Source organism: Cheilinus undulatus, linkage group 4 (genome assembly GCF_018320785.1).
Source record: "Cheilinus undulatus linkage group 4, ASM1832078v1, whole genome shotgun sequence".
Lineage (NCBI taxonomy): Eukaryota > Metazoa > Chordata > Actinopteri > Labriformes > Labridae > Cheilinus > Cheilinus undulatus.
In genome coordinates, this window is record NC_054868.1 from 23,788,663 (window position 1) to 23,815,141 (window position 26,479).

The window sequence follows — 26,479 nt, forward strand, 5'->3', positions numbered from 1 at the left end:
AGTACATTTAATCCCTAACTTCTGTCTCTCAGAACCAAGCAGTTTGCTGTAATCAGAAGCATTTGTTTATTTATTATGTATTTTCATTGAGAGAATTGTATTTCACACTAGTGGATGAGGCACCAGGTCATTCACCTGACATGACCACACCATTCTAGAGCAGACATTACTTTTTCAGAATTTGGAAGCATAATTGTGAAAAATTAATGATGTTTTTCATGACTGACATTTGGCCTGGTGTTTAATAACACAGTCATAGACATTATGTCTATGAACACAGTGGCCCGTCATACAACAAAGCTGAACCACAGTTTTTAATAAATTTACAGGGGTTTGTTTACAACTGTTTGGTATAGCTTTCAGAGAACGAATATTGTTTTAAACGGTTTCGCTTATGTGCTGCCATACAAATTACTCTGTTATGAATACTTTCGTAAAGAAAAGAAAGCAAAGAAGCTGCAGAGAAATGATAAGTAGGCTTCCATGCCGCCTGCCTGAAAAATTTCCGTGAGGTCCTCATTCGGGTCCTTCAGGCGCCTCGGACGACTGTGCTATTCTCTCCTCTCATTGGTCAACTAACCGTATCGCTAAATGACAAGCAAAATAGTGCTGCTGGGCAGTTAGGTAGGAAGAAAAGAGGAGCAACGTCCGTTATCCTAACCCACTAACCGCAAAGATGTCAGAGGAGCGATCTGAGAGATCCGATGGGAAGATTGTGAAGATGGAGATTGACTACAGTTCAACTGTAGACCAGCGTCTCCCGGAATGCGAGAAAATGGCTAAAGTAAGCAGAGATTGAAAGAGGCCATCGCCGGCTGAGTCATGGTGCTTCAGTGTGTTAGCATACGAGCTAGCATCGACGCTTTAGCACCGCCCGACACATCCCGTGTCCAGTTTACAATATTTAAAAATAAAAGATATTATTTTCGAGTTTCAGTTTGATACCATGTTGATACCATGTTGACCTCCAAACACACTCCTCTACTTGTAACTCTCGCTCGCTGGCTCGCTTACAGTCTTGGCGGTGTACTGTAGTCATTAGCAACAAATTAGCTCTACGGCTAGCCGGGTGAAGTGCTGCAAATGTCAAAAAAGTAATCATGATTCTAATGTATTTGTATCTATCTTCTTGTACTTTAGGAGGGAAAGCTGCAGGAGGCTATTGAAAGCTTGTTGTCATTGGAGAAGCAAACTAGGACGGTAAACAACGTGTTTACTTCCCTTTCATTGTGATAGGTGTCATGTCTGAGATATGTTTTTAGAACAGTTTTCAATTGTTTGCACCTCATCCATCATGTTATTTATTTTTGACCTTATTGCTTTCAATCCCTACACAGGCGTCGGACATGGTCTCCACCTCTAGAATCCTCGTCGCTGTGGTCCAGATGTGCTATGAAGCCAAGGACTGGGATGCCCTGAATGAAAACATCATGCTGCTCACCAAAAGGAGAAGTCAGCTAAAACAGGTCAGATTTATATTTTTTCCAGATGGCTCATTTCTACCGTTCGTTTTCAAGCATGACTTTGCAGTTAAATTGCAACAACTTTCAGACAGAGTGTCTAATTATTCGAATTTGGATGTTAAGTTTTTTAGCTCGAATATGTATGTTAAGAGTGAACAAATTGTTCACACACAAACACACGCACAAACAAAAATAATAGTGATGCAACAATTTGTGTAGGCCAGGGACCAAAATTAATTTGTAGATATTTGCATATCAGATATCATCACAAATCCAAAATTGTGCATCCCTAGTTGTAATTATCAATCATCTGAGTGTTAAAACTTTATATCAATCCAATATATAATTCTGTGTTACTACATTCTTGCATATTTACCCTTGTTATCATAACTCATTGCAGAGACATTTAATTATCAAAAATATAAGTACTTGACTAATTTGTTTAACTTTATCAAAAGTATCTAATATTTGTTTATTTACCATCAACTTTGTGTTGTTATGTACCAAAAGTGGTGGATACACCAAGAACAATAAACATTAAAACAAACATTAAACACCCAGTGACAGTCAAACACCCTCTTCATCCCTGTATCTTGTAAAAATCACTTTTATACCTTTAAAAACTGGATTATTGTTGGAATTGCTTAAAATCCACATTGAGACTGTTCCATAGGTTCTATCCATGACAAGGAAAACAAAACATTTCCTCATTGTAAGCCCACTAACAATTTTGAGTTAAAGTGGTCCCCTTAAATCATAACTTCCTTCTCTGTCTTTAAACAGTTTTTGTAATTACTTGGAAAAAAATTTTTTTGTATTGCTAACTATTTCAACAGGCTGTTGCCAAGATGGTGCAAGAATGCTACAAGTATGTGGATGTTGTGACTGATCTGACCATCAAGCTAAGGCTCATCGACACACTTCGTACTGTGACTGCTGGCAAGGTAAAGAATGTGTTTCTGTATGTTGAAATAAATTTGTGTACTCTGGAAAACTTAGAGATGAGTATATTTAACAGCGGTTGGATGATGTTTTATACCCACACTAAAGGGAGTTTGATGTCACAGGTTTACACTTTAACAATAAGGAAGGAGACTCCCACAGACGTGTCTTCTAAAGCATACCAGCCTAGAGGCCAGTAGAATTGAAAGACAGACTTTGGTTTTGACACACAATTACAGGGAAATAAAAAAGAACCTTCTAGTTTTTGATCAGTTGCTCAGCTTTAGTCCTAATGTCCCTCTTTCATATATTAGTATGTCATAATCTGGCATTTTTAAGATTGACACAGATTGGGGTGATTGGTCTTCAGATAAGTTTTCCCACTCAAACGAAGAAACAAATCTGGTTAGGTTAAAAAAAAAACGGCTGGGTTGTTAATGCACTTAAAATGTCCTCTTCACAGATCTATGTTGAAATTGAGCGGGCCAGGCTGACGAAAACTTTAGCAGGCATCAAGGAACAGAATGGAGAGGTAAAAGAGGCAGCTTCCATCCTTCAGGAGCTACAGGTAAGAAACTCATAATTGCCATTTTCTGTAAAATTCCTTCTTTGGATACATTGGATTTTTATCTGATAGGCCAATATTTCAAAACTGATTTTAGTTGATACTAATATGCACCTACCATTTTTGATATAAAGAACACTGTATTTTCTGTACTTTTATTTTTCTGTTAATCGTCATGTGACAGTTTATTTTTGGAATAGGTGTAAAACAGGTCAGTCAGTATTTGCAGATGATAGCAGCAGATGATAGATGAATTCTTTTATTTATTTTCAGTCATGAAAAAATGAAAGTACATTATTTGGATTACATCTACATTCTTGCAAAATATATTTTGAACAGAAGCAGCAAAACCAGGTGCCATACAATGAAGATATGTCTCTTTTTATGGAACCAGTACTTTTAAATAAAACAAATCTTGTCATTAAACTGCTTGTTTGCTGTGTGGTTCCGTGTATAGTCTTTGCAAGGTATTTGAAATAGCACAAAAAATCTTACATGCAAAAACTGAAACTAGCTTGAGTTCAAACCTATAACTGATATAGTTTCTACTGAAGTGGACAGCAAATATATCCTCTCTTACCCCCAAGGACACTTTGTTTTCCAACTAGCTGTACCACTCAAATACAGAAGGAAACAGTAAAATGAAATGCATAAGAAATGCACTTATTTCGTTAAAAGGACATCAGCAACCAATAAATCTCATACACCATTGTTTAAAATATGACTAGTTAGATGGTTTTACTTTTTCCTACTTCTCTGACACTACATAAGTTTCATGTACTGACTGAAAAGTACTTAGAATAAAATGCATCTATATGTTCTCAGGTGGAGACGTATGGCTCCATGGAGAAAAAAGAGAAAGTGGAGTTCATCTTGGAACAGATGAGGCTTTGCATTGCTGTCAAGGATTACATTCGCACTCAGATCATCAGCAAGAAGATAAATACCAAGTTCTTCTCAGAGGAGGGCACTGAGGTAAGACAGAGAGGCACAGAACTGACCTTCCTTCATTAAATATTTTAATGTTGAATCTTTTATTTGTGTATCTGAATTGAAAATGGGGGTTTAATTAAATTTAATTTTTTCCTTTCCTCTAATTAGGAGTCCAAGCTGAAGTACTACAACCTTATGATTCAAGTGGACCAGCATGAGGGCTCCTACCTGTCTATCTGCAAACATTACCGGGCCATCTATGACACCCCCTGCATCCTGGAGGACAGTAGCAAGTGGCAGCAGGTACACAGGCTTTCTCATCATGCCACAACATGTTATCAACTTAATGTAAATACAGATGATGCTTCAAATTTATCTGCAGATTTCCCATCCAGATGTTTCTTTTTTTCTTTTATCCACTAGTTTAAAATATTTATCAAACATCAGATTTTTTTCACATGAATTTCATCTTTGTCAGTGATTTATTAGATTTTGTACAGTATCTGTTTTTCTCTGTAATTAATGAGAAATGTAGCTGGGTTTTTAATAACAGATTTTATCGATGCTTCCATACACCACTGCTTAAATTCTGGTTTCATTCAACTATAGTTCTGATACAAAAATCTAGAATTTTGCTAAAAAATGCTTACCTTGTTTCTTTTTTGTAGCACAAACAGTTTTTACAAGTATTAATTTTTCTTGGTCTGCCGTGGGTGTTCTCTAAAAACCATGTATGCATTCATATTTCAGGCCCTGAAGAGTGTGGTTCTGTACGTGATTCTTTCCCCTTATGACAACGAGCAGTCAGACCTCGTGCACAGAATCAGTGCAGACAAGAAACTGGAAGAAATCCCGAAATACAAGTAAGACATCATTTGTTCATCTTTCCTTGCTGGCATCTGTGTAGGTAGGCAAATGTAAATCTCTTAAAGACAAATGGCAACTTTATGTATGACCTCAGTATAGCAGTTATCCCTGTGTGTTTATCTACTGGACCTGTCTATTCTCTGTACCACTTATTCTGTTTGGTGGCTTGGAGCCAGCCACAGGTGTCAACAGATGAGGTATGCCCTGTACTGGTGGTCAGTAGTCATATAGCAACAGATAAACATTCACACTCACCTGAGGGCCAGTTTTAAGCCGTTTGAGTCCTTGGTACTTTGTGGTGCATCTCAGCAATATCACGGCTTGATTTTCATTTTGGCTTTCATGGTAACAAGTCAGGGCTTTCAAATTTACTTTGTTATGGCAGATATGTATGTCCACATCTGTGGAATATGTTTGCAATGTGTTTCTTGATAATCCTGGTGAAGGCTACAAGCCAAGGTAACACAACACAAAACAACATCTCGTTTGTGCTTTTCAAAGTAAAAGCCTGTTTTAGCAATCCTGTGGAGAAACTTGCCTCATTTATACAAATTGCTTTTACTTTGAAATTTTCCTGGCACATTTAGGCTATACAATGAATCAAGTAGTGATATTTATTAAAAGCTGTGACGGTGTTTGTTGGTGGGTACACGGGCCGATGTTAGAATAGCCTATAGCAAGCATGTCTTAACTGTAGGAGGATGCTGGAGTATCTTCTTGCTTTGTGGTGACAGCGTTAACCACTGCACCACTATGTCCTTGCGTGTGGATCTAGAAGTTTCTTGACAGAACAAGCATATTAAGCTATGATGTTAGTCAACACCCCTTTTTCATTTAAGATGTTTCTTTTCACATGGAAATCCGGGTTGGAGGAGAGTGTACATATGTGTTCCGACATCATATACACATGCTCTAATGAATGATGGAAACACGGAGGAATGTTCTTTATAACCCTCCTCCCATTTTTAGGGACCTCCTGAAGCAGTTCACCACCATGGAGCTGATGCGCTGGGCCTCCCTGGTGGAGGATTATGGGAAGGAGCTGAGAGAAGGCTCCCCTGACAGTCCGGCCACAGACGTCTTTTCTTATTCAGAGGAGGGGCAGAAAAGGTGGAAGGATCTTAAGAACAGAGTGGTGGAACATGTAAGTACAGTATGGTGTGAGTCTTTTCATACTAATGATTAATAAGAAGATGGTTTGGATGTGAATTTGTTACAGGGATGTTTTGGGTATTTTTTAAGTTGGGTTGAATAGGGGACTTGGCAGTAGTAATGGCATTAGCCGGCAGAGACAGAAGCTGGCAGACCCAAACAGTTGGTCGGGAGATTACAATATCCACCCATACCACCCAATTTCAAAAATACTGAAATATCCCTTTAATGTATTGCAGCAGCAAACAACAAGAGCTACAACTGCTTTGTAGAGGGCCTAAACTTATATATGAGACTACTACTTTAACATTAACAATGTTGATTAATAGACAGTTTCAAATTAAATTAGATTAAAAGTATTTACATTTAAATCATTGCTACTAATTTATTGATAGGAAGTGTCATATGAAGATGTTTGTGTATAAGAAATTACGAGTCACTACACTGACATTTTCATTGATTGATTTGTATTCACATAAAAGGATTAGAGCAAATTACACTAATTTTGGAAGATGTATTATATGGTATAAGGGGAAAAAGAAAGCATTTATTTGAACGTTTGCAGATCCAGTAGTTAAACACTCAGTCTATGTAGTTATAAAGTACTCTCTTGCTTTATAGTGCTATTGGCTGGTTAGATTTCACTCATGAATATCAGCTGTGAGGGCTGATTGACCTTACAGATCTCCTTTTTTACCTTCTGGAATGTATGCAGATATTCTGCTGCAGCTATGTGCATTAATAAACTTTCCCCTGTGCCCTCAGAACATCAGAATAATGGCCAAATATTACACCAGGATCACAATGAAGAGGATGGCCGGGCTTCTTGACCTCTCTATTGATGTAAGTAACCCTTTTAACTAATTTACTCTTGAAACTGAATCTCACATTAACAGCACTAACAAAACAATCAAGTGATTATCAAAAGTGTTGTTTTTAAACAATCTGTCATTTTGAGTTTTAATTAGGGCTGTCAAAATGAACGCATTAATGCAGATTAATCCATCATCATGATTAATCTGATTAAAAATTTAAATGCAATTAACCCACCTACAGCGCATCTACCCATCTAAATGGAAGACGCTGAACAGCATGTTGGCCCTCTCGATGGGAAATTTGAATTTTAAAAAATTACATAAAGTATTTTGCACATTCTGCAGGAAGGAGTTTTCTTTTCACCAAAGCACTTCCAGCTTAAAATACCACATTAAAATGAAGCATATGTTCATCGGGGATTCTGCTAGCACTTTGGCTATCACGTCACCAAGCTTGCAAAATGGAACGCGATTAATATAGATTAAAAATGAATGTCAATTAATCATGATTAATTGAAATTTGTCCACAGCAACCCTGTGATTAATCTGATTAAAAATTTTAATTGTTTGACACCACTAGTTTTAATATATGTGAATATTTTAGAACTGATTTCATGCACTGATTTGGGTGATTTTGTAAAATAAAAACATACATAAAACATGCTGCAGTTCAACAACAGTACCATGGAGCTTCACTGCCATTACGCCTTTGTACTTGTACACTCAATTGGAAACAGTTTGGTAATGGTTTTGAGGTGTGTGGTTTTAATTTATTCCATAGTTAAGCCTTGCTTGTACTTCTGTGTTGAATTTACACTATTGTGACTAATGCATCCTTGTGCATTATTGTGTCCATGTAGCTTTACAATATTCCACCATAATGATAGTTGGCAGTGGGATTTCCTTGCAAGTTATATTGAACTTTTTCACAATGTTCTGAATATTCTGAGACACTGAATTTGGGGTTTTTATTATCTGTAAGCCATAATCATCAACATTTAAAGAAATAAAGGCTTGAAAGCTCCCCTCTCTGAACCATACAACCACTCTGTGAGCAGGAAAGCCACCCTGATCACAGAGGGCCCCTCTGACCCCCTCCACCACTCCTTCCACCTTCTGCCATCGGGCAGATGAGACAAAGTCCCCCCAACTCTACAGAAGATGCACAAAAAAATTCCTTCATTCTCTCTGCAATAACCATCCTGAGCAATATAAAATAAATACAACGCTTGTTTTTATTAGTTGACATTTGAAATACTCCCGCTTTTTATGACTGTACCTTGGGTTTTAATGTACTTAAATGTGTTTTGTTTTAGCCATGTTAACGAAAAATTTCTGTCATTTCTTGGACAGACAATAAGTTTTATTTATCAGCATCAGAAGTTTTGACAACTGTAATATGAGTAATAGCTGACATGTAAGCCAGTTTCTACCTTTGATGGACGCTCAGTGGCTGGATGACTTTGCCCCAACATTATGTCTCTGTTGCACTGAGACTGACAATGTAAAAGAAGCTGTCGATAAAATAGACCCTAGATATACTTACTATGAAATCTGCCTTGTCTGGTTTCAGTGCCGTTCTATTAGATCACCTCTTAAATGTTTGGTCGTTGAAGCAATTCAAGGATGATTTTAAATAACCAAAAATGGATGTCAAACTTACACATTACATGAAACCATTTTAGAAAACTGATAGGCTTTAAAAATTATACCAAAGAATGATAATGTTATCTGCTTCATTCTTTTAGGAATCTGAGGAGTTTCTCTCCAGTCTAGTTGTAAACAAGACCATCTACGCAAAGGTCGACAGGCTGGCCGGCATCATCAACTTTCAGAGGCCCAAAGACCCCAATGACCTGCTCAACGACTGGTCACACAAACTCAACTCGCTCATGTCTCTCGTTAACAAGACGACACATCTCATCGCCAAGGAAGAGATGATCCACAATCTGCAGTGAAGCAGGAACACAGGGCTTACTTTATGTTTTGGTTCATATTTTGTTTGTGTTTTTCTTTTCATTAATGGGAATGTTATGAAAAATAAAATATATTGGCAGACTGGGAAGGTGAAGAAGCTGCAGCACATTAACAGCACCCCAACATTGTCCATTTTGTACTGTCCCTTAAACACTGACAATAAACATGAGCACCACCCTTTATCTTCCCTCTGTCAGTGTCATGAAAGACTGGATTTCAAAACATGTTTCACTGTGCTGTTAAATGGATTATACAGTAGTTTAGCATTTACTACTGTACATAAACATGGTTACATCATAAAAATGTATACTCTACAATGTCAACAATAAACTCCTTTCTTTGGTTAATTGTGAGGTTTTTTCTGCTCTTTGCCTTAGTTGCATGCTTGAACATCAGCACGTCATCAGTGTATATTAAAAATTAAAGCTCATAAAACTACAGGCAGCAACGCAGTAATGTGACTATTTGAAACAAATGAATATTTGGAGTGGCAATGCTGTAGTGTCATTCAAGCGGTTTTGAAGTCATATCAGAGACAAGATGTGGAACAAGAAAATGTTTACTTTCCTCTAAAATGCAAAGACATTCATGTGGTGGATTGTGATTTGCTTGATTTATGCAAGATACTCTCAATATGTTTTTGGTCATTATAGAATATGTGAATATGCAAGTTTCTCGGTTTTAATAGGGGAAGTATCAAACAAGATCCTTGTCCCTGAGAGGGCCATTTTTCACCAAAGGTGTGCTCTTCACTGCCAAAAAACATTTACACCATGCAGTACAAGACAGAACTATGTGTGATGGTGCTTAAACTCATGGGCTGGCTGGGGCAGTAACACAGGACCTCTACCTCTGAGGCCTCCATGGGGGACATTTACAGTGCTGTGGAAAAGTATTTGCCCCCTCTCTGATTCCTGAGGTTTTTGCATATTTATCTCACTTAAATGTTTCGGATCATCAAACCAATTTTAATATCCCACAAAGATGACCAAAGTAAATACAAATCCAGTTTCTAAATGATGATTTTAAATTTTCAAGGGGGAAAAAAATCCGAACCAATCTGGCCCTAGGTGAAAAGGTAATTGCCCCTCGAACCTAATAACTGGTTGTGCCACCCTTGGCAGCAATAATTGAAATCAAGCATTTGTGATACCTGGTGATGAGTCTTTCTCATTGCTGTGGAGGTAGTTTGACCCACTCTTCTTTACAGAATTGTTTTAACTCAGCCATATTGGAGGGTTTTTGAGCATGAACTGCCTGTTTAAGGTCACACCACAGCATCTCAATTGGATCTAAGTCCGGACCCTGACTGGGCCACTCCAAAACCTTGATTTTGTTTTTTTTCTGAGCCATTCAGAGGTGGACTTGTTGATATGTTTTGGGTTGTTGTCCTGCTTCATAACCCAAAAGTGCCTGAGCTTGAAGGCATGAACTGATGGCCGGACGTTGGCCTTCAGGATTTTCTGGTAGACAGCAGAATTCATTATTTCATCAATCACAGCAAGTGGTCCAGGTCCTGAAGCAGCAAAGCAGCCCCAGACCATCACACTGCCACCACCATGTTTGACTGTTGGCTTGATGCTGTTTTTATCAAATGCTGTGTTATTTTTACGCCAGATATAACAGGTAGCACACCTTTCAAAAAGTTCAGCTTTTGTCTCGTCAGTCCACAGAATATTTCTCCAAAAGTCTTAGGGATCATCAAGATGTTTCTTTGCAAATGTGAGATGATCCTTTGTGTGTGTGTGTTTTTTGTTTTGTTTTGTTTTGTTTTGTTTTGTTTTGTTTTGTTTTGTTTTGTTTTGTTTTGTTTTGTTTTGTTTTGTTTTGTTTTGTTTTGTTTTGTTTTGTTTTTTGTCAGCAGTGGTTTTGGCCTTGATACTCTCCCATGATGCCATTTTTGCCCAGTGTCTTTCTTATGGTTGAGTCATGAACTCTGACCTTAACTGAGGCCAGGGAGGCCTGCAGGTCTTTAGATATCATTCTGGGGTTTTTTTGTGACCTTTTGGATGAGCTGTTGTTGCACTCTTGGAGTAATTTTGGTTGGCCGACCGTTCCTGGGAAGGTTCAACACTGTTCCCAGTTTTTCTCCAGTTGTGGATAATGGCTGTGAGCTTGGTTGGCTGAAGTCCCAAAGCCTTGGAAATGGCTTTGTAACCTTTTCCAGACTGTTAGATTTTAATCCCTTTGTTTCTCATTTGTTCTTGAATTTCTTTGGATCGTGGCATGATGTGTTTCTTTCTGAGATCTTGCATATACTCTCAGAGGAAGCAAAAGTAACATTTTTATTACAAAATTTGACACTAAAAGAAAGTACAAATTAAAAGAGAACTTCTAAAAAAAGACTGGTTGCTGCAACTTTTATTGAAATATTTTTTACATGCATGCCTCGTGCATGTAAAAATATGCTGTCAATGCGTGTGTTGGATCTGTAGCATTGGTGCTAGCATTTGTGCTGGCTAACACCTCATTTTGGACCCGAAAAGTTTATCAAAGAATTGCTGGGTTCTGATATTGGAATTATTTATTCACTACGTTTTAAAGGTGCAGTGTGTAATATTTAGCCTATTAGCATTTAGCAAAACAAGCTTGGTTAAAATGAAAGATAACCTTTATAAGTAGATTGATCTAAATTAGTGTTGACATCTTATTACACATTTTTTAAATTTATGTTTTAAATTAACTCAGAATAAGCCTTTTATTCATACATAGGGAGGGTCCCCTCCAAGGACGCTGCCATCTTGGATTTTTGCATTTTGCCTGTTTCTATGGCACCATAGAAGGAACCAAATAACAGTTAAGCATGTATTGATTTTTAAACTTCACTGGTTCCCACAGCTATCACCAGAGAAATGAGCATCACACTCCAGAATTGACTGTTAGATGTTGATAGTCCCAATTTTACACACTGTACCTTTAACAGCTTTTCACCATGTTGCACCCAAGTTGTTGCTACTTCTTTTTGCCTATTTAATGTTATTCTTAGCTGTTTGTTAGCCTTTTTGCCCCATTTTGCCACTTTTCAACAATTTTTGCCACTTTCTTTTTGGCACTTTTACCCCACATTTACCACTATTTACCCAATTTTGCAACTTTCTGCCCATTTTGGCCACTTTACACTTCTTTGGCCACTTCTTTTTGGCTTTACCCATTTTTGCCACTATTTTGCCCATTTTCCTCTGTTTTTCCAGTTTCTTTTATCCTAAATTTGCAGCTTTTTGCTAATTTTTGCTACTGTTTGGCCAATAATAGACACTTTTTGGCTCTTTTCGCCCATTTTTGACACTTTCTTTTTGGCACTTCTGTCCAGTTTTTGCCACTTTTAGCTAATTTTTGCCCCTTTCTGTTAATTGTTACCACTTTTACCCATTTTTCTGCTTTCTGTCCATTTTTGCCACTTTAAGCCAATTATTGTATTTTTTTTTCACAGTTATGTAATGTTTTACTAATTAAGGTTTTAAAGTTTTCTCTGCTTATTTTCTGGCATCCTGAGGTTTGTGTACATTATGGCCTGGCTATGAAGTGTGACATTACTTTCGTAATTGTTTAGTTCAATAGCCCATCCACATTGTCAGCATCAGCAATTAAAAGGTAATTCTGTTTTAAGAAAAGGGGGTTTATACTTTTAAAAAGGCTATGTTGTACTACAGCATTAAGAAATAAAATTCATTTTTAGTTGCTTTAGTGAGAGTGGTTATTATTCAGGTTTAAAAAAATTGTTACCATGGCTTAACTTTATAATGGGCCATGATTTTGTTGACCTTCACAGGCCCCTAATTTGGCTGAGCCCTGGAAAGCTCTCCCCTGTATCCCCCCTTAAGGGCATCTTGGTCTGATCAATTGGGTTTTTATGATTGTGGTCCAATTTTGACAGATACTTGCATATTTAATTATTTCAAAGTTTCTAGTTTGCTATTACGCCTGTATATATGGCTGCTTATTGTCTGTCTATCTGTAACTTTGTCAACTGTGATGCTGCCTGTCTGACCAGGACACTCCTGAAAAGGAGATTTTTAATCTAATTAGGTCTTTCTGGTGAAATAAAGGTTAAATAAAAAAAGAAATATTATTCTTAAAAAATAACGGTTAGGGAGAATTTGAGCAAAAATAATTGTAGTATTTTAATTTCAGTTTTCTTATCACTAAAGAGAGAATTTCACTGGAATTTGTATTATACTTGATAATAATTGCTGAAATGGATTTTTGTATGAAATCAAACAATAATACAAATGTCCTTATACAAGACATTTCTTTACAATCAGTTGTTCACAAAACATGCACACTAAAACAGTTATCCCCGAACGCGCGTGCACATGCGCGCGCACACACCAGTCCTCTCAACCTTCAGATCAGTACATCCCACTATGCTTTGCGATGGTCTGACAAGTGGATCCAAGATGGCGTAGAAAGTAAAGCTAGGTAAGTGTTGACTTCCCATTTTCAGCCCTTTCAGTTGTCTTTTTAATCGCAAAGCCACTAACACCGATCCCCTCCATAAATCAGTACGACACTAAAGAATGTTTCGAGTCTATGCACGGATAACAACACAATGTCATATCAATTATATGTGCCTAAACACCGTGGCAAAGCCGAAGGCCGAACCCGTTTTGTTTCGGCGAACCTTGCTAGCTAGCCTGCTAACATTAACATACCAGCCAGCTATTCTTGTTGTGAGCTTGCCAGTCCGGTGCCATGAAAGGCCGTGTTTTGGCTAGCAAGCTAAGTGTTAGCTACGCATACCCTGGTTATTGGCAACACTGTTTACCCTCTGCAGCCGCGAAGGCTAAGTTAACCAGCACTGTGGGGACATTTTTCAGGGCTTTGTAACGCTGCCGTCATCGCTCTGACTTGCAACAGTCATGACAACTTTATACGGCAGACAACAGCTATTACTGCTCACTGAAATACACCACAAGTAATTCACAGCGACTTTGTTTATTACTGACTGCTCCCTTGATATTTCTTAAATGAGCTCTGAGAAATTTGCAAGTTTTTGTAGCCTTGTTGTCCCCACATAGCTGCTAGCGTTAGTGTCAAGCCAGATAACGTTATGTCGGGATGAGAGCAGTCGATGTGGTTTTATAACGAAATTCAGCTGTAAAATTAGCATTCTCTTTCATCGTACAACAGTCAAAACAATGTCTCATGTACTGTTATGACAGAACTGGGCATGTAAAACAAGAAAAGTGTCCACCCAATGCATCCCGCCAAACTGTTTGTTATCACCCCTCTGAAGTTGCACGTCTGCAAGTACTAACATACGGTAGCAGCCACTAGATCCACTGTTAACTCACGTCAGTATTTACAAAGTGAAATAATGCATTGGGTTTGGACTCTACTCTTATCTCTGCTTTGTAACTCCCATGTTTGGCTTCATTTTTCATGTAATTTTGCTTATCTTGCTGGCCAAATATGTTTCAAAACTTTCTGTGGGTTGATTGAAGTAGTGACTAACCTAATATTGTTAAATTTAGTTTTAGTACATGTTGCCACTGTGATAATGGCTTCATACGATTGCTTCCTCTATCTTATGTATTGCATATGTCAAAAAGTATTTTTAAAATACAGAATAAGTGGGAATGCTTCAGTATGAGTGAGACCAGCCAATTCAGTGCCGTTAAGATCATATTTTGTGTTTTGTTATATCACCTGGTTTAGTGGTTGGTTAGTTTACTTAGCTTTATAGTGTACTGTGACCTCATAAACACAGCCTAAGGCTGGCCACACTAGATGATTTTTAGATCTCAAAAGGCTTTAAACATGAAACACCACAGACATAAGGACAGCTTTAAAAGGCTTTTACCTTATAATCCTCTGAGCATACACACTAGTCGATTCAGCAAAAATCCAAAACAAGGAAAAAGAATACGAGTAAAATTGTAGCTGGAATTACGGTGCAGTTGTGTCATATGTGAGTCATAACATGATGTAACATCTGGTTGATGATGCTACTCGGTCTGTTTGCTGTCATTGGATGTTATGGGTATGTGGTCTGAGGCTTTACAACCTAGAATTGTTAATATCAATCATGTTTGATATTCACGATGTAGGGGTTGGGTAGGCTCTGACTTGAGAATTATTTAGACAGATAATTAGGGGGATACCAATTGTCAGCCTGGTATTTTATTTTATAGACAAGTGATTGAATACAGTAATCAAAAGGTGAACTACTTAGACTCCACTGTGAGGTGTGTTTGCCCCCCTGGCTTTGCTTTCAATCTCCACAGTCTCATTTGATATCCCTCCCAAACACTATCTGATTGGCTAGATATCACATGACTGATATGCCAGCCAGTCAACCTTGAGGCCTGGGTGGCACTGACACAGGAAGAAGCATCACTTGGTGTTTTCCTGCTGCTGCTGTGTTGCTCTGTGCTTTTTCCCATGTTGACAGAGCTAATGCTAAATTGATTGTTTTCGTTATCTTTTTAATCATGCAAAAAAATGCTGTCACATTAAGTACATTTTGTCTGTCATAATAAATGCACATCATTTCCAAGTATCGGTTATCAGTCTCATGAACTACTGATAACTGGTATTGATATGTGCACAGAAAAACCCAATATTGGTCGACCCTTACAAAAATAATTTAGACACAGGATACACCCCCACGATCATTGGGGGAGAGAAATCTGGCCTAAAATCAGGCTTAAAATCGTGTAATGTGCAGTCAGAATAAGATGTTTTTATTCACTCAACAGCATGCTTGACTTACTTTGCTCAAGAGCAGTACAAAAACTTCCCATGGAGGAATGCAACAAGTATGCAGGAAGGATGACTGAATTACACGAGGTGATGGATGATTCAGTTATTACATGTGATTATTTCTGTGATTTAATTTGCACAATAGAAAAAATTAAGCCTCTTCACAAGGCTTAACAGTGCAAATAGTCTACTTTATAAAAGTCTCAGAGCATTCACTGTTACAATATTCAGGTGAGTAATTTAACCCCTAAAAATAAATTAATCACCAAAACTAAAAATAGTTTTCTGTTTCTTTGAGTTTTAGTAAACTTTATGATGCTTTATTTGCCTTCACCAGACAGTCATTTTACCAACCTGACCTTAATGGCATGTCAATGTAACATTATGTGGCCTTGTGTAATATACCAACTAGCTTATACAAACAAATTCACCAGTGAGTAGGGAAGGAGATCCAACCCTGGTTTGGAAAAACTCTGTTCTGAATTTTTCCAAAACCTGAGAATCATTACTGTTTTAGCTTATTGATACTGCTTCCAAGTCTCATGGGTTCTGTGATGTAATATTTTATTTTAAGGTGTGAAGTTTACATCAGTTCTTGCAGGAGGGGACACAAACTAAAGCACATCAGCATCATGTAGCCAATCAAACCAGACTGCGGTATCTTGAACAGTCGGCTTGGAAGAAGAATCCAGCTGCTCTGGGGGTAGCATACAATCAAAAAACAGTCTTCAACTGCTAAAGGACAGTTTTTTCTTCATCTGCTCAAATTAGCACTGAAAAGTGCTCCCGAACTTTGTAGTAAGTCCTGTTTGTTAAAGAGTTTCCATCCAGTTTTGAAATCTGTTAAGAAATCGGCAGACTAAAAAGTTTAAAAGTCAATTTATTTAGCAGACAGATGGTTATATTATGATGTGTTTAAAATCTGTTCAGTAAAAATGCCAGGAGTAGGGCTGAAACAATGTCCTGAGTAATTCGAGTTACTCAATTAATCTGTCTCGTAGCTTTGCTTAAATCAGTCATGTAGTCATATGTGCCCGTGGTGTTAGATGGACATTGCGCTGTGTTGCACGGGGGGCTGTGTTTCGCACGGACGGTTATTTGTGTGGCACAATGCACTTGTTTTTGCTGTTATTGTAACCTAGCATGCAGTAAAGATGATGAAAGGTGTGAAAATAATGAAGGAAGAGAAAGAACTAGTGATGCACGATAAGTATTTTTCTAAACCGATGCCAATGAACGATAAATTCCTACTCCTGAAGGCCGATAACTGATAAGAACCGATCATTTTTTTTCTTCAATTTTTTTAAGAAGGGGTTAATATGTAGTGAGCAAAGATAATTATAACTAATTCTGACATCACTTGTGTTTACATCAAAAACAAAGAACAATTCTGACTTTACAACTGTTATTTCTTTAGTTAAACATTTGTGTACCAAACTGTACAACATACACAAAGAACTGACATACGTTTTTTTCCCTTTTACCTTGAATTGAATTAAAGTATCTCGACAAGTGGTCAAATCTGACATTTCAATCAACTAAACAAGAATTCAGCTGACTCATGCAAAATCAGAAATAAAACCAAATGATAACAGGCTGTTGTGCTTAACAAATGGAGATGTTTGGGGGTCTGCTTTTTGTTTGTCTTTTTGCTGCATTAGTCAGAAATAAAGAGAGCAAAAAAGAGGGCAAATTTTGCAAAAACTGTCTTGTTATCCTCCCCGTAAATTATCGGTACCAATAATTATCGTGTATCCCTAGAAAGAACACGATGCAATGATGTTGACAGGCAGTCGTCAACAAAAACATTTTCCACAGAGAGCAAAGAGACTGCATGGATGAAATGACACAGATCTCCAAGTTTAAGTGCAGCATGCACAATTTTCTTATATGAGACAGCAGTCGGTTTGTGTTTGCAGATTTATGGAAATTATAAATTATAATCATAAACTTCACTGATTTACGCAACAATTTTACAGAGCACTGACAGATTTCACAATTCAAGTCTTGTTTTGGTTCTCTTCCTCGTGCACAAGTCATACATTATGTCACTTAAAATTAAGTGCCCTCACATCTTTTTTAGAGTGTATTTTTCAAAAACCTTTGGTATCTCGAAGTATTTAACAAGACTACATTTTGCTAGTAAGACACCTGCCAAATAGAAACACATTATTGCCAAAAACAGTGACTGAGACAGAGAGCAAATTGATCAGAGTTCATCATCACACAGTCAGGATTCAACAAGTCACAGAAGCAGCTTTATCCCTTAAAATGTGTTCCCTTAAAAGGTCCAGATATGGGGTTAAAAAGTCTTATTTTTACAGTGGATAAACTCACAAACAAAAATGTCGCAAAAATTAAAAGTGAACACCCTATGAGAGACATCTTTTCTTACTGTAATGGCAAATTGGAGGAAAAAAAATGAACTACTATATAAGAAATAAAGGGTTAGCACCAAACTTTTCCTGTGAAGGGATGTCTAAACCCTCTTTATGGCAAAATCGGCTTTATTTATTTAACTCCCTTTCCTTTAACTTTGATAAAGGTAAATTGCCATCAGAACTGTATTACACCTTGTAAAAGCATTTTCTTTAGAAAACATGTTAATACTAATTTGTAATGTACAAGTAGTTGCAGTGCCACGGAAAAGTATTTGCCTCCTTTCTGCTTCCTGATTTTTTTTTTTGCATATTTATCACACTTAAACGTTTTGGATCATCAAACCAATTTTAATATCCCACAAAGATGACCATTGTAAATACAAATCCAGTTTCTAAATGATGATTTTAAATTTCAAGGGGGAAAAAAAAATCCGAACCAATCTGGCCCTAGGTGAAAAGGTAATTGCCCCCTGAACCTAATAACTGATTGTGTCACCCTTAGCCGCAATAACTGAAATGAAGCATTTGTGATACCTGGTGATGAGTCTTTCTCATTGCTGTGGAGGTAGTTTGGCCCCCTCTTCTTCACAGAATTGTTTTAACTCAGCTATATTGGAGGGTTTTCCAGCATAAACTGCCCGTTTAAGGTCACACCACAGCATCTCAATTGGATTTTAGTCCGAACATTGACTCGGCCACTCCAAAACCATGATTTTGTTTTTTGGAGCCATTCAGAGGTGGACTTGCTGGTAAGTTTAGGGTCGTTGTCCTGCTTCATAACCCAAAAGTGCTTGAGCTTGAGGGCATGAACTGATGGCCAGACGTTGGCCTTCAGGATTTTATGGTAGACAGCAGAATTCATTATTTCATCAATCACAGCAAGTGTCCAGGTCCTGAAGCAGCAAAGCACCCCCAGACCATCACACTGCCACCACCATGTTTGACTATTGGCACGATGCTGTTTTTATCAAATGCTGTGTTATTTTTACGCCAGATATAACAGGTCGCACACCTTCCAAAAAGCTCAGCTTTTGTCTCGTCAGTCCACAGAATATTTCTCCAAAAGTCTTAGGGATCATCAAGATGTTTCTTGGCAAATGTGAGACGAGCCTTTGTGTTTGTTTTTGTCAGCAGTGGTTTCGGCCTTGGAACTCTCCCATGATGCCATTTTTGCCCAGTGTCTTTCTTATGGTTGAGTCCTGAACTCTGACCTTAACTGAGGCCAGTGAGGCCTGCAGTTCTTTGGATATCGTTCTGGGTTCTTTTGTGACTTCCTGAATGAGTGGTTGTTGCACTGTTGGAATAATTTTGGTTGGCCAACCACTTCTGGGAAGGTTCAACACTCTTCCTAGTTTTTCTCCAGTTGTGGATAATGGCTCTGACTGTGGTTCACTGGAGTCCAGGCTGATAGATTTCAATCACTTTGTTTCTAATTTGTTCTTGAATTTCTTTGGATCGTGGCACAATGCCTTTCTTTTTGAGATCTTGTAGCCTACTTCACTTTGTGTGACAGCTTCTATTTAAGTGATGTCTTGATTCAACAAATCTGGCGGTAATCAGGCCTGGGTGTGGTCAGTGAAATTGAACTCAGCTTTCCAAGAACTGTGGTTAATCACAGTTAATTCATGATTGAACAAGGGGAGCAATTACTTTTTCACATGGGACCAGAAAGGTTTGGATTTTTTCTTTAATAAATAAAATCATCATTTAGAAACTGCATTTTGTTTTAACTTTGGTTGTCTTTGTGAGATATCATAATTGGTTTGATGAACGGAAACATTTAAGTGTGATAAATACGCACAACAATCAGGAATCAGAAAGGGGGAAAACACTTTTTCACGGCACTGTAAACTGAGGGAAACAGTCTTTCTTCCTTTGTTTACTACTATTGCTCTTGAAGTGGGCAAAAGTGACTTATTTAAAAACTGCAGTAGTACTCAATCAAGAATTGATATAGTACTCCATTACAAAAATAACTGATTACCGCAGATGTAATCAGGAGAATAAGTAAAATGTCATAATGTGTTCAAATGTCATATCAAGAAAAGGAAAAATCTTTTGTTGATCAGAATCATTAATAATCCCTATGTAAATATTAAGAATACGTTTGTTCAGCAATATAGAATAGATATAACAGTTGGAACGGTGGTCTTTTAAGCTTTCTGCCTCATGCTCTACTCAGCTTGTAACACCTTTGTTAAAAATGTGGTGCCATTTTGTCTTTCCACTGACAATGGAAAAGATCAATTGCTAAGGAGCACTGATTAGGCTATCATTATCAACAAAAATTAATTTGATATCACAACGGGTGATAGGACGAGCTTAGATTTGAAGAAATATAATTTATTGATGATCTGTTACATCATATCCTCTGGCTCAATAGTGTACATAAACTACTTGTTGAAGACCTTTGCTTATACCCATCTGTTGTGCTTTCCAGTGAAGTGCAGATGCATTTCTTTAAAGGTGGAGTGAAACTTTAGTCCTTCAAAGGAACTTTTGCTCAGCTATATAGAACTCCTTTTGTGTTTTTCTAAACCATAAGGGTGTAAAGTGATTGGTATTTCCCCAGTCTGCACTTAGTTTGCAAACATTTTTATGCTCTTAAGAGACAGCGTCTTAAATGGTCTGCTGTGAGTCAAATGGAAAGGGGGAAGCAAACACATTGCAGTCAGCAGAGGAGAGAGTGTGACAAAGGCAGATCTAATCCTGTGGTTTTAACTGTTAGAGCTGACATTAACTGCTCTCTCATTGTTCAAGTCATTAACAAGCCTCTTTGAGAGGTTTACCTGTTGTGATGTTATGGCATTTTGTTATACTGGGGTCTTCTTATGGATGGAGGCTGTGATGTTCACGAAGACATCTATCGTTGAGAAAAAAATTTCAAACATGATGATCATAGATTTCTTTGCATTTATTTCCATGTATGCTACTGAAAGTGATCTCTGTCTGCATCCATCTCATCCAGTGTGCTGCATGGGGGTGTGAGTGTAACTAACGCCACCACTCTGTCTGTGTCAGTTAGGGTTTGCCTGACCCCTGTATCCCTTCTATGAATAAAAAAACAAAACAAAACAGATAACATTAAAAATAAAATAGGATTCATTCTTCTCAGCATAGCCATGTGTCGTAGAAATGAATCCCATTTTAAATTCTCTTTAAATCAGCTCTTTTTGTCATTCTTACCAGTCTATAAACTAGGCTAAAGTAACTATCCTAAAAAATACATGTGAACAGAAGCTGATTGTATCAATAAAGCTGAATCTAAAGGACTTCTTCTTAAAATCTAACCTGACACGCCAGATGGATTAGTCTCACACATCCATCTGGAAAACCTTCGACATACAGTGCTTGGGAAAGGGCAGAGCCTTTGAAAAAAAACTGAGGGTGACTAGATGAATGTCCTGTCTATCACATCTTTACGGGCCAATCAGAGCAACAAAACACATGACGTCGTCGCCACTACCGAGGTGCACGTGTACAGATACATGTCAGTACACAACTTATGTCGCTTTTTTTTCACTGCTGTTCTTTGTTCTTCTTTTAATGAAGAAATGTCGTCAAGTTCTGATAAAACTAGCGCTTTAGCAGCATCCACGCTAATGTCTTCTGCCATGCGGCACAGGCCTCTTGTTGCTGCTTGTTTATGTCATGACTCTGCTGTGCCTGAAAGTACTGCCCCTTGTCGCTGATTGGTCCTGTCACTTTCTAACCGTGCCCAAACAGTTCAGATGGGAGCTTTGCAAGATGGATTTGCCAGTGAGAAACAAGGAAACGGGTGCATCCATCGGCTTTACAATGTTACTTAAAATCCTAATTTCTTTAAAATGAATATCACTGTGAGAAAATGATGCTAATGAAAATAGGTTTAAAACACGAAAGAGGACACAAGAAAATCATAATTTGTATGTGGTGCAGAAATGCATCTTATCTGAATGCGTGGACCCACCCAGAGATATCAGTCACACTTGTAAGCTTCGGCTGGCCATTTTTACAACAGAAATTTTGGCTATAAAAATCTGCTGTAAATATTGGCCATACAAACAAATAAATTGTTGAATTATTTTGTAAATATTGGATAGCAGCAGAAATCCAACATCGTGCATCCCTAGTTAAACTCTCTCTCTATATATATTCATATATATATATTCATCAAGACTTACATTTACTATACGTTATTTATGTACTCATGGCTGCTCGACTATGGAAAAAATCATAATCATGATTATTATTATTGGTATTTATATCATGATTATAAAACACAGTTACTGATTAATTTTACTACATCTGCATCGTGTGCATTTATCAAAGTTAAACATTCTTAACATTTTGACAAATAAACATTGAAGGAAAATAAATGAGTAGAAACATGACTGAAAATCTATAATCTCGTTAAATAAGCAAGAAGAATTACTTTGAGGCAAAATATTAACCTTGCAAAGTAGATGGATACATCCATTTCCTTGTTTCTCACTGGCGAATCCATCTTGCAAAGCTCCCATCTGAACCGTTTGGGCCCGGTTAGAAAATGACAGGACCAATCAGCAACAAGGGGTAGTACTTTCAGGCGCAGCAGAGTCGGAGCTGGTGCAGTTATGGAGGAGGAGATTAGCGTGGATGCTGCTAAAGCGCCGGTTATATAAGAACTTGATGACATTTCTTTGTTAAAAGAAGAACAAAGAACAGCAGTGAGTTGTTTTCTTTTCAAAAACAACAAAAGCCAAGTACTTACATGTCTATAGTCGCCATGTTTCGTGTTGTTTCTCAGTAGCTGCGCATGCGCAGCTCGATAGCGGCTACGTCACATGTTTTGTTGCTCTGATTGGCCCGCAGAGATGTGACAGACAGAACGTTCACCCAATCACACTCCGAGTTTTTTCAAATCATCTGCCTTTTCTCAAACGTTTCCTATTGAAGCTTTCCCAGATGGATGTCTGAAACAAATCCATCTGGCGTGTCAGGTTAGCAAAATATCACAGCAAACTGAAACATTTACCAAATGATAAAACCTGTGCACAAAACAAGCATAATACAGCATGTGGTAAAGTTATCATTCAATCACAGTTATCCTGTTTTCATGATCTTGGACAGCCAAAATTGTGATTGATATTGAAACTAAATCCCTAAAAAGTTCCTTTTTCCATGGTTAAGTTTATGTAATAATCTGTGATCTGCCCATAAAAGCAGGTCTGTATCCAAAGAAGAAGTTATTCACCCTTACTTTGATACAGCAGAAAAATCCAAAATGAGACAAAGGTTTTTTGTATGCAAAAAAGTGAAATTTTAAGATGCAGTAATATAGATGAAATCAATCGCAACTAATCTCAGAAATTCCTAAATTAATCATGATTGAAGCTGTAATCCTTTAAAAGCCCTAATAAAATCAATGATAAACAATTAGCTACTTTTAAGCAAGCGGCAACCTCCAGTGCTAAAAAATAAAGCCAATGCGGAAGTGCAAAAAATTGCTATACCGCGACTGTCCGCTTGAGGCCGGCTGCAGGAAACCCGGAAGTTCCGTCTGCACACATGTTAAACAGCTGGTTTTGAGACACAAAATAAACTGGTTTACAGCCTGGTTCAAAACACCAAATGTGTCTCATTAGCCAGTGTCTTATTGTGCTCTCACTGTACGGGGGGTGAATTTTTTTGTACCACGACTGTTTGGGTTATATTTAGGATAAACCTCACTTCACGCTGATTGGCGCATCTCATTTCATTGACAGATAGCTCGGCAGGCAGAGGCTCCGTTCCTGTCAACCAGAATGCTAGCTAGCAGGCTGACAGGAAGTCACGCTTAGTGGGCAGGCCGTTAGGTTGATCCAAAGTTTGGTTGAGACCGCAATTTCAATATGGAAGCATCCACGGATTGGCTTGAAAAGCCATTTTACTCCAACTATTGTAAGCAGACGACTGACGTCACATGGGGTTTGTCCAATTCTTTCTACAGTCTATGCTTTTAAGGCCCAAAATATCACAACAAACACTGAAACATTAAACAGAAGACAAACCCTGTGTACAAACAAGCATAATGCAGCATTTAACATAGAAATCGTTTTAACTTCATGATCTGCTATTCATGATCATGGGAAGCTAAAATTGTAATTGAAGTTGAAACTTAATGAAGTACCCAGCACTAACTCAAGCTATGATAAGGTTTAAACAGAAACCCAGCATCATGTGCTTGTTACAGAGATTTAATTATCAACTAGAATTTATACATACATTTTTATGTTTGCACATTTAAACCATAATTTAGCTTCAGGGGAAGCATTCTTTGATGAAGCGTATTTTTCTGCCTGCTCGTGCCTATGATCAAACTAGTCAAGTGGAAATAAGGCCAAAAGTTACTGTGCTAATGGCCAAGGTTGAGCTTTTGTTGCAGTTGTGTTTTCTAGCAGGTCACTGTGTACCCTCACCACCCTGATATGTGCTGGCTGCTGCAAAGAGGGGCACACTGCTTCTTGTTATCTCTGACTGGGGTGAAGTTTCTCATGCAATGCTGAGCAAGCTAGATTCCTCTGAGCTGCATTTTATAGCCTTATATGCCTATTTTTGTTTCACTGTCACTTGATTGATGCTGTACTGCTAATTAGGAAATGCATATTTCAATTAATATCTTCAAACAGTTTGTTGTTTCATGGCTTATAAGTCAGCCTAGTTATTTAATGCTAATTTGCAGACATTAGCAATAAAGTATCTTCACTTTGCAATTTTCTCAGCAACACTAGACATGTTTTGGTTTGTTAAAAACTGCAGTCACACGGCCCTCTGTAGAAGAAATATAATCTCTTCTACCACAACCACATCCTAAATGAACTTAACAAAAGGTGGATGTGCTATCCTCCAACCACCACAGCTGCCCTCACTCTTCCATACACACCAAACAACAGACTATTACATAGAAATGGACTGTTTCCTAAGCATTTTATATATAATTTCATAAGTGACACACACTCAATAAGAGAAAAACACAAACACACACTGATGATTAAAATGTGACAGCAGGTGCACTTTTGAGGATGCTGCTGGTCCAACATGCCCTGCTGTTGGCTCTGCAAACATTGATATTCAAAACATGTTGTGATTAACTATCCTCTAGGGCTGACATTTTGAGAGTAAAGCAGTCAGAATTCAACCACAAATGATGATAATACCAGTTGACCTGATGTATTGACCTATCAACAATTTAGCAGTGGACACAGCCAGTAAAGAGGCAGTTCCCATGGAACCGACTCAACGATTAAACTACACATAGAAATACAAATGGTCATGAGTATATAAATATCTGGACACGATGATGATCCATTGGCCCCTCCCCATTATAATATATTTTGTTTCTGTGTCGTTGTCACAGATTTGCATGCAACTCTGAGCAAAGATTATGAGGAGGCTCAAACTTTAGCAATCTCTCTGCTGGAAAATAATGCAATGGACAAGTTCAGCATGAAAACACACATCCAATGAATCATCGAAAAAAAAAACCATCAGCGACCAATTTTGTCACTGAATTTTGCTCACAGCACTGACGATTCATTGCAACCCTACACTTCACTGCCTGGATGTTAAAACTGCATGATTAATGTGTAGCATCTTGTTGTGCAGTTTGAAAGTATTTTGATCAAGAAAGTAGTGGTAAAGTTGCATGTAGGCTTGGCCAGGTTAGACTGGCATATCAAACAGAGCATTACTCAAGCACATTAATCTCAATGTCAGTGTAGGAGGAGCAAAGGCTGGTGGTTATTAGCTGCATTTATTAAACCTGTTCAACATAACCTGGTAACCTGCAGATGATGTTGATTGATCATTGATTTTGCTTGGCCTCCCTTGGTCAGTTATTATTTTCAGTTGGGGGGTCGATTGCCTGCTTCCTGCAAAGAAAACAGCCCCAGGGTTTGATAGGAAATGAGTCTGGAACCATGTCTTTGAAATGGTCTTCTTAAATCTTCAGGACAGAGTTTGATTGTTTGATTGACTAGGGATGGGAATTGATAAGAGTTATCGATCCCACTTTTGATTCTGCTTATTGATTCCATTCTTAATCGATTCCCTTGACTTGCATTATCAATAGTACCATTAGGAATTATATTGTCTTATTGTACACATCAATATCCTGTTCAGAGTTTACCTTTATTATTTATATCAGCCTTCTCTCCATACAAACAACATAACAATTCAACAAATAATCTAAGATGTAGGATTCATCTCCCGATTTATAATGGATACAATTATTTTTTAAGCTTTTGGTTATAACTACATTATTAGTGAGCTTTCACAGCCCAGTTTCTTCAGAAGTTTAATTCTCTAGTTTTATTGATTGTTTCTTGTTCTTAAACTTGTTTAGGGGTTTGATTAAAACTTTAATCTTCTCATCTCAGGTCCATAATCCTCACACACACCTACCCCAGCTTGTATATAGTCTCTTCCTCTTTCTCTCTCCGTCTCTGTGATCTTAAATCTATTACAGCAGTCCTATGTTCGATCAATTTCTTTATTAACCACTCGGCAAGTGTTTCTTACGTGCTCTTTGTGATCCGCTTTAGGACGAGCCTCCCTCACCAGGAAAACACGCACGAGAAGTGCCCGGAGAAAAGGGAGATTATGGATGAGTTAACTGATTGCGGAGGGCGATTATGTTGGTAACTACACCTGGATAGGCTACGTAGTGGCCTGCGGCCA

At 37.8% G+C, this 26,479-nt stretch overlaps 2 protein-coding genes across 2 annotated transcripts in view; both read left to right on the forward strand.

Moving 5' to 3' along the window:
* The first annotated feature begins 590 nt into the window (after positions 1-590).
* Positions 591-9,061, forward strand: psmd12 (proteasome 26S subunit, non-ATPase 12). Its single transcript, XM_041784276.1, has 11 exons — positions 591-784; positions 1,141-1,200; positions 1,338-1,466; positions 2,300-2,407; positions 2,869-2,973; positions 3,796-3,945; positions 4,072-4,206; positions 4,654-4,766; positions 5,740-5,914; positions 6,688-6,765; positions 8,486-9,061. Exons 1-11 carry the CDS (start codon positions 677-679, stop codon positions 8,693-8,695), a joined length of 1,371 nt encoding a protein of 456 aa, XP_041640210.1. The 5' UTR covers positions 591-676; the 3' UTR covers positions 8,696-9,061.
* A 4,027-nt stretch (positions 9,062-13,088) lies between these two features.
* The window catches only part of helz (helicase with zinc finger), a 101,157-nt gene continuing 87,766 nt past the window's right edge, over positions 13,089-26,479 (forward strand). The window contains exon 1 of the mRNA XM_041784415.1: positions 13,089-13,133. The gene's annotated coding sequence lies outside the window, so the exon portion shown is untranslated. The remainder of the gene's footprint in view (positions 13,134-26,479) is intronic.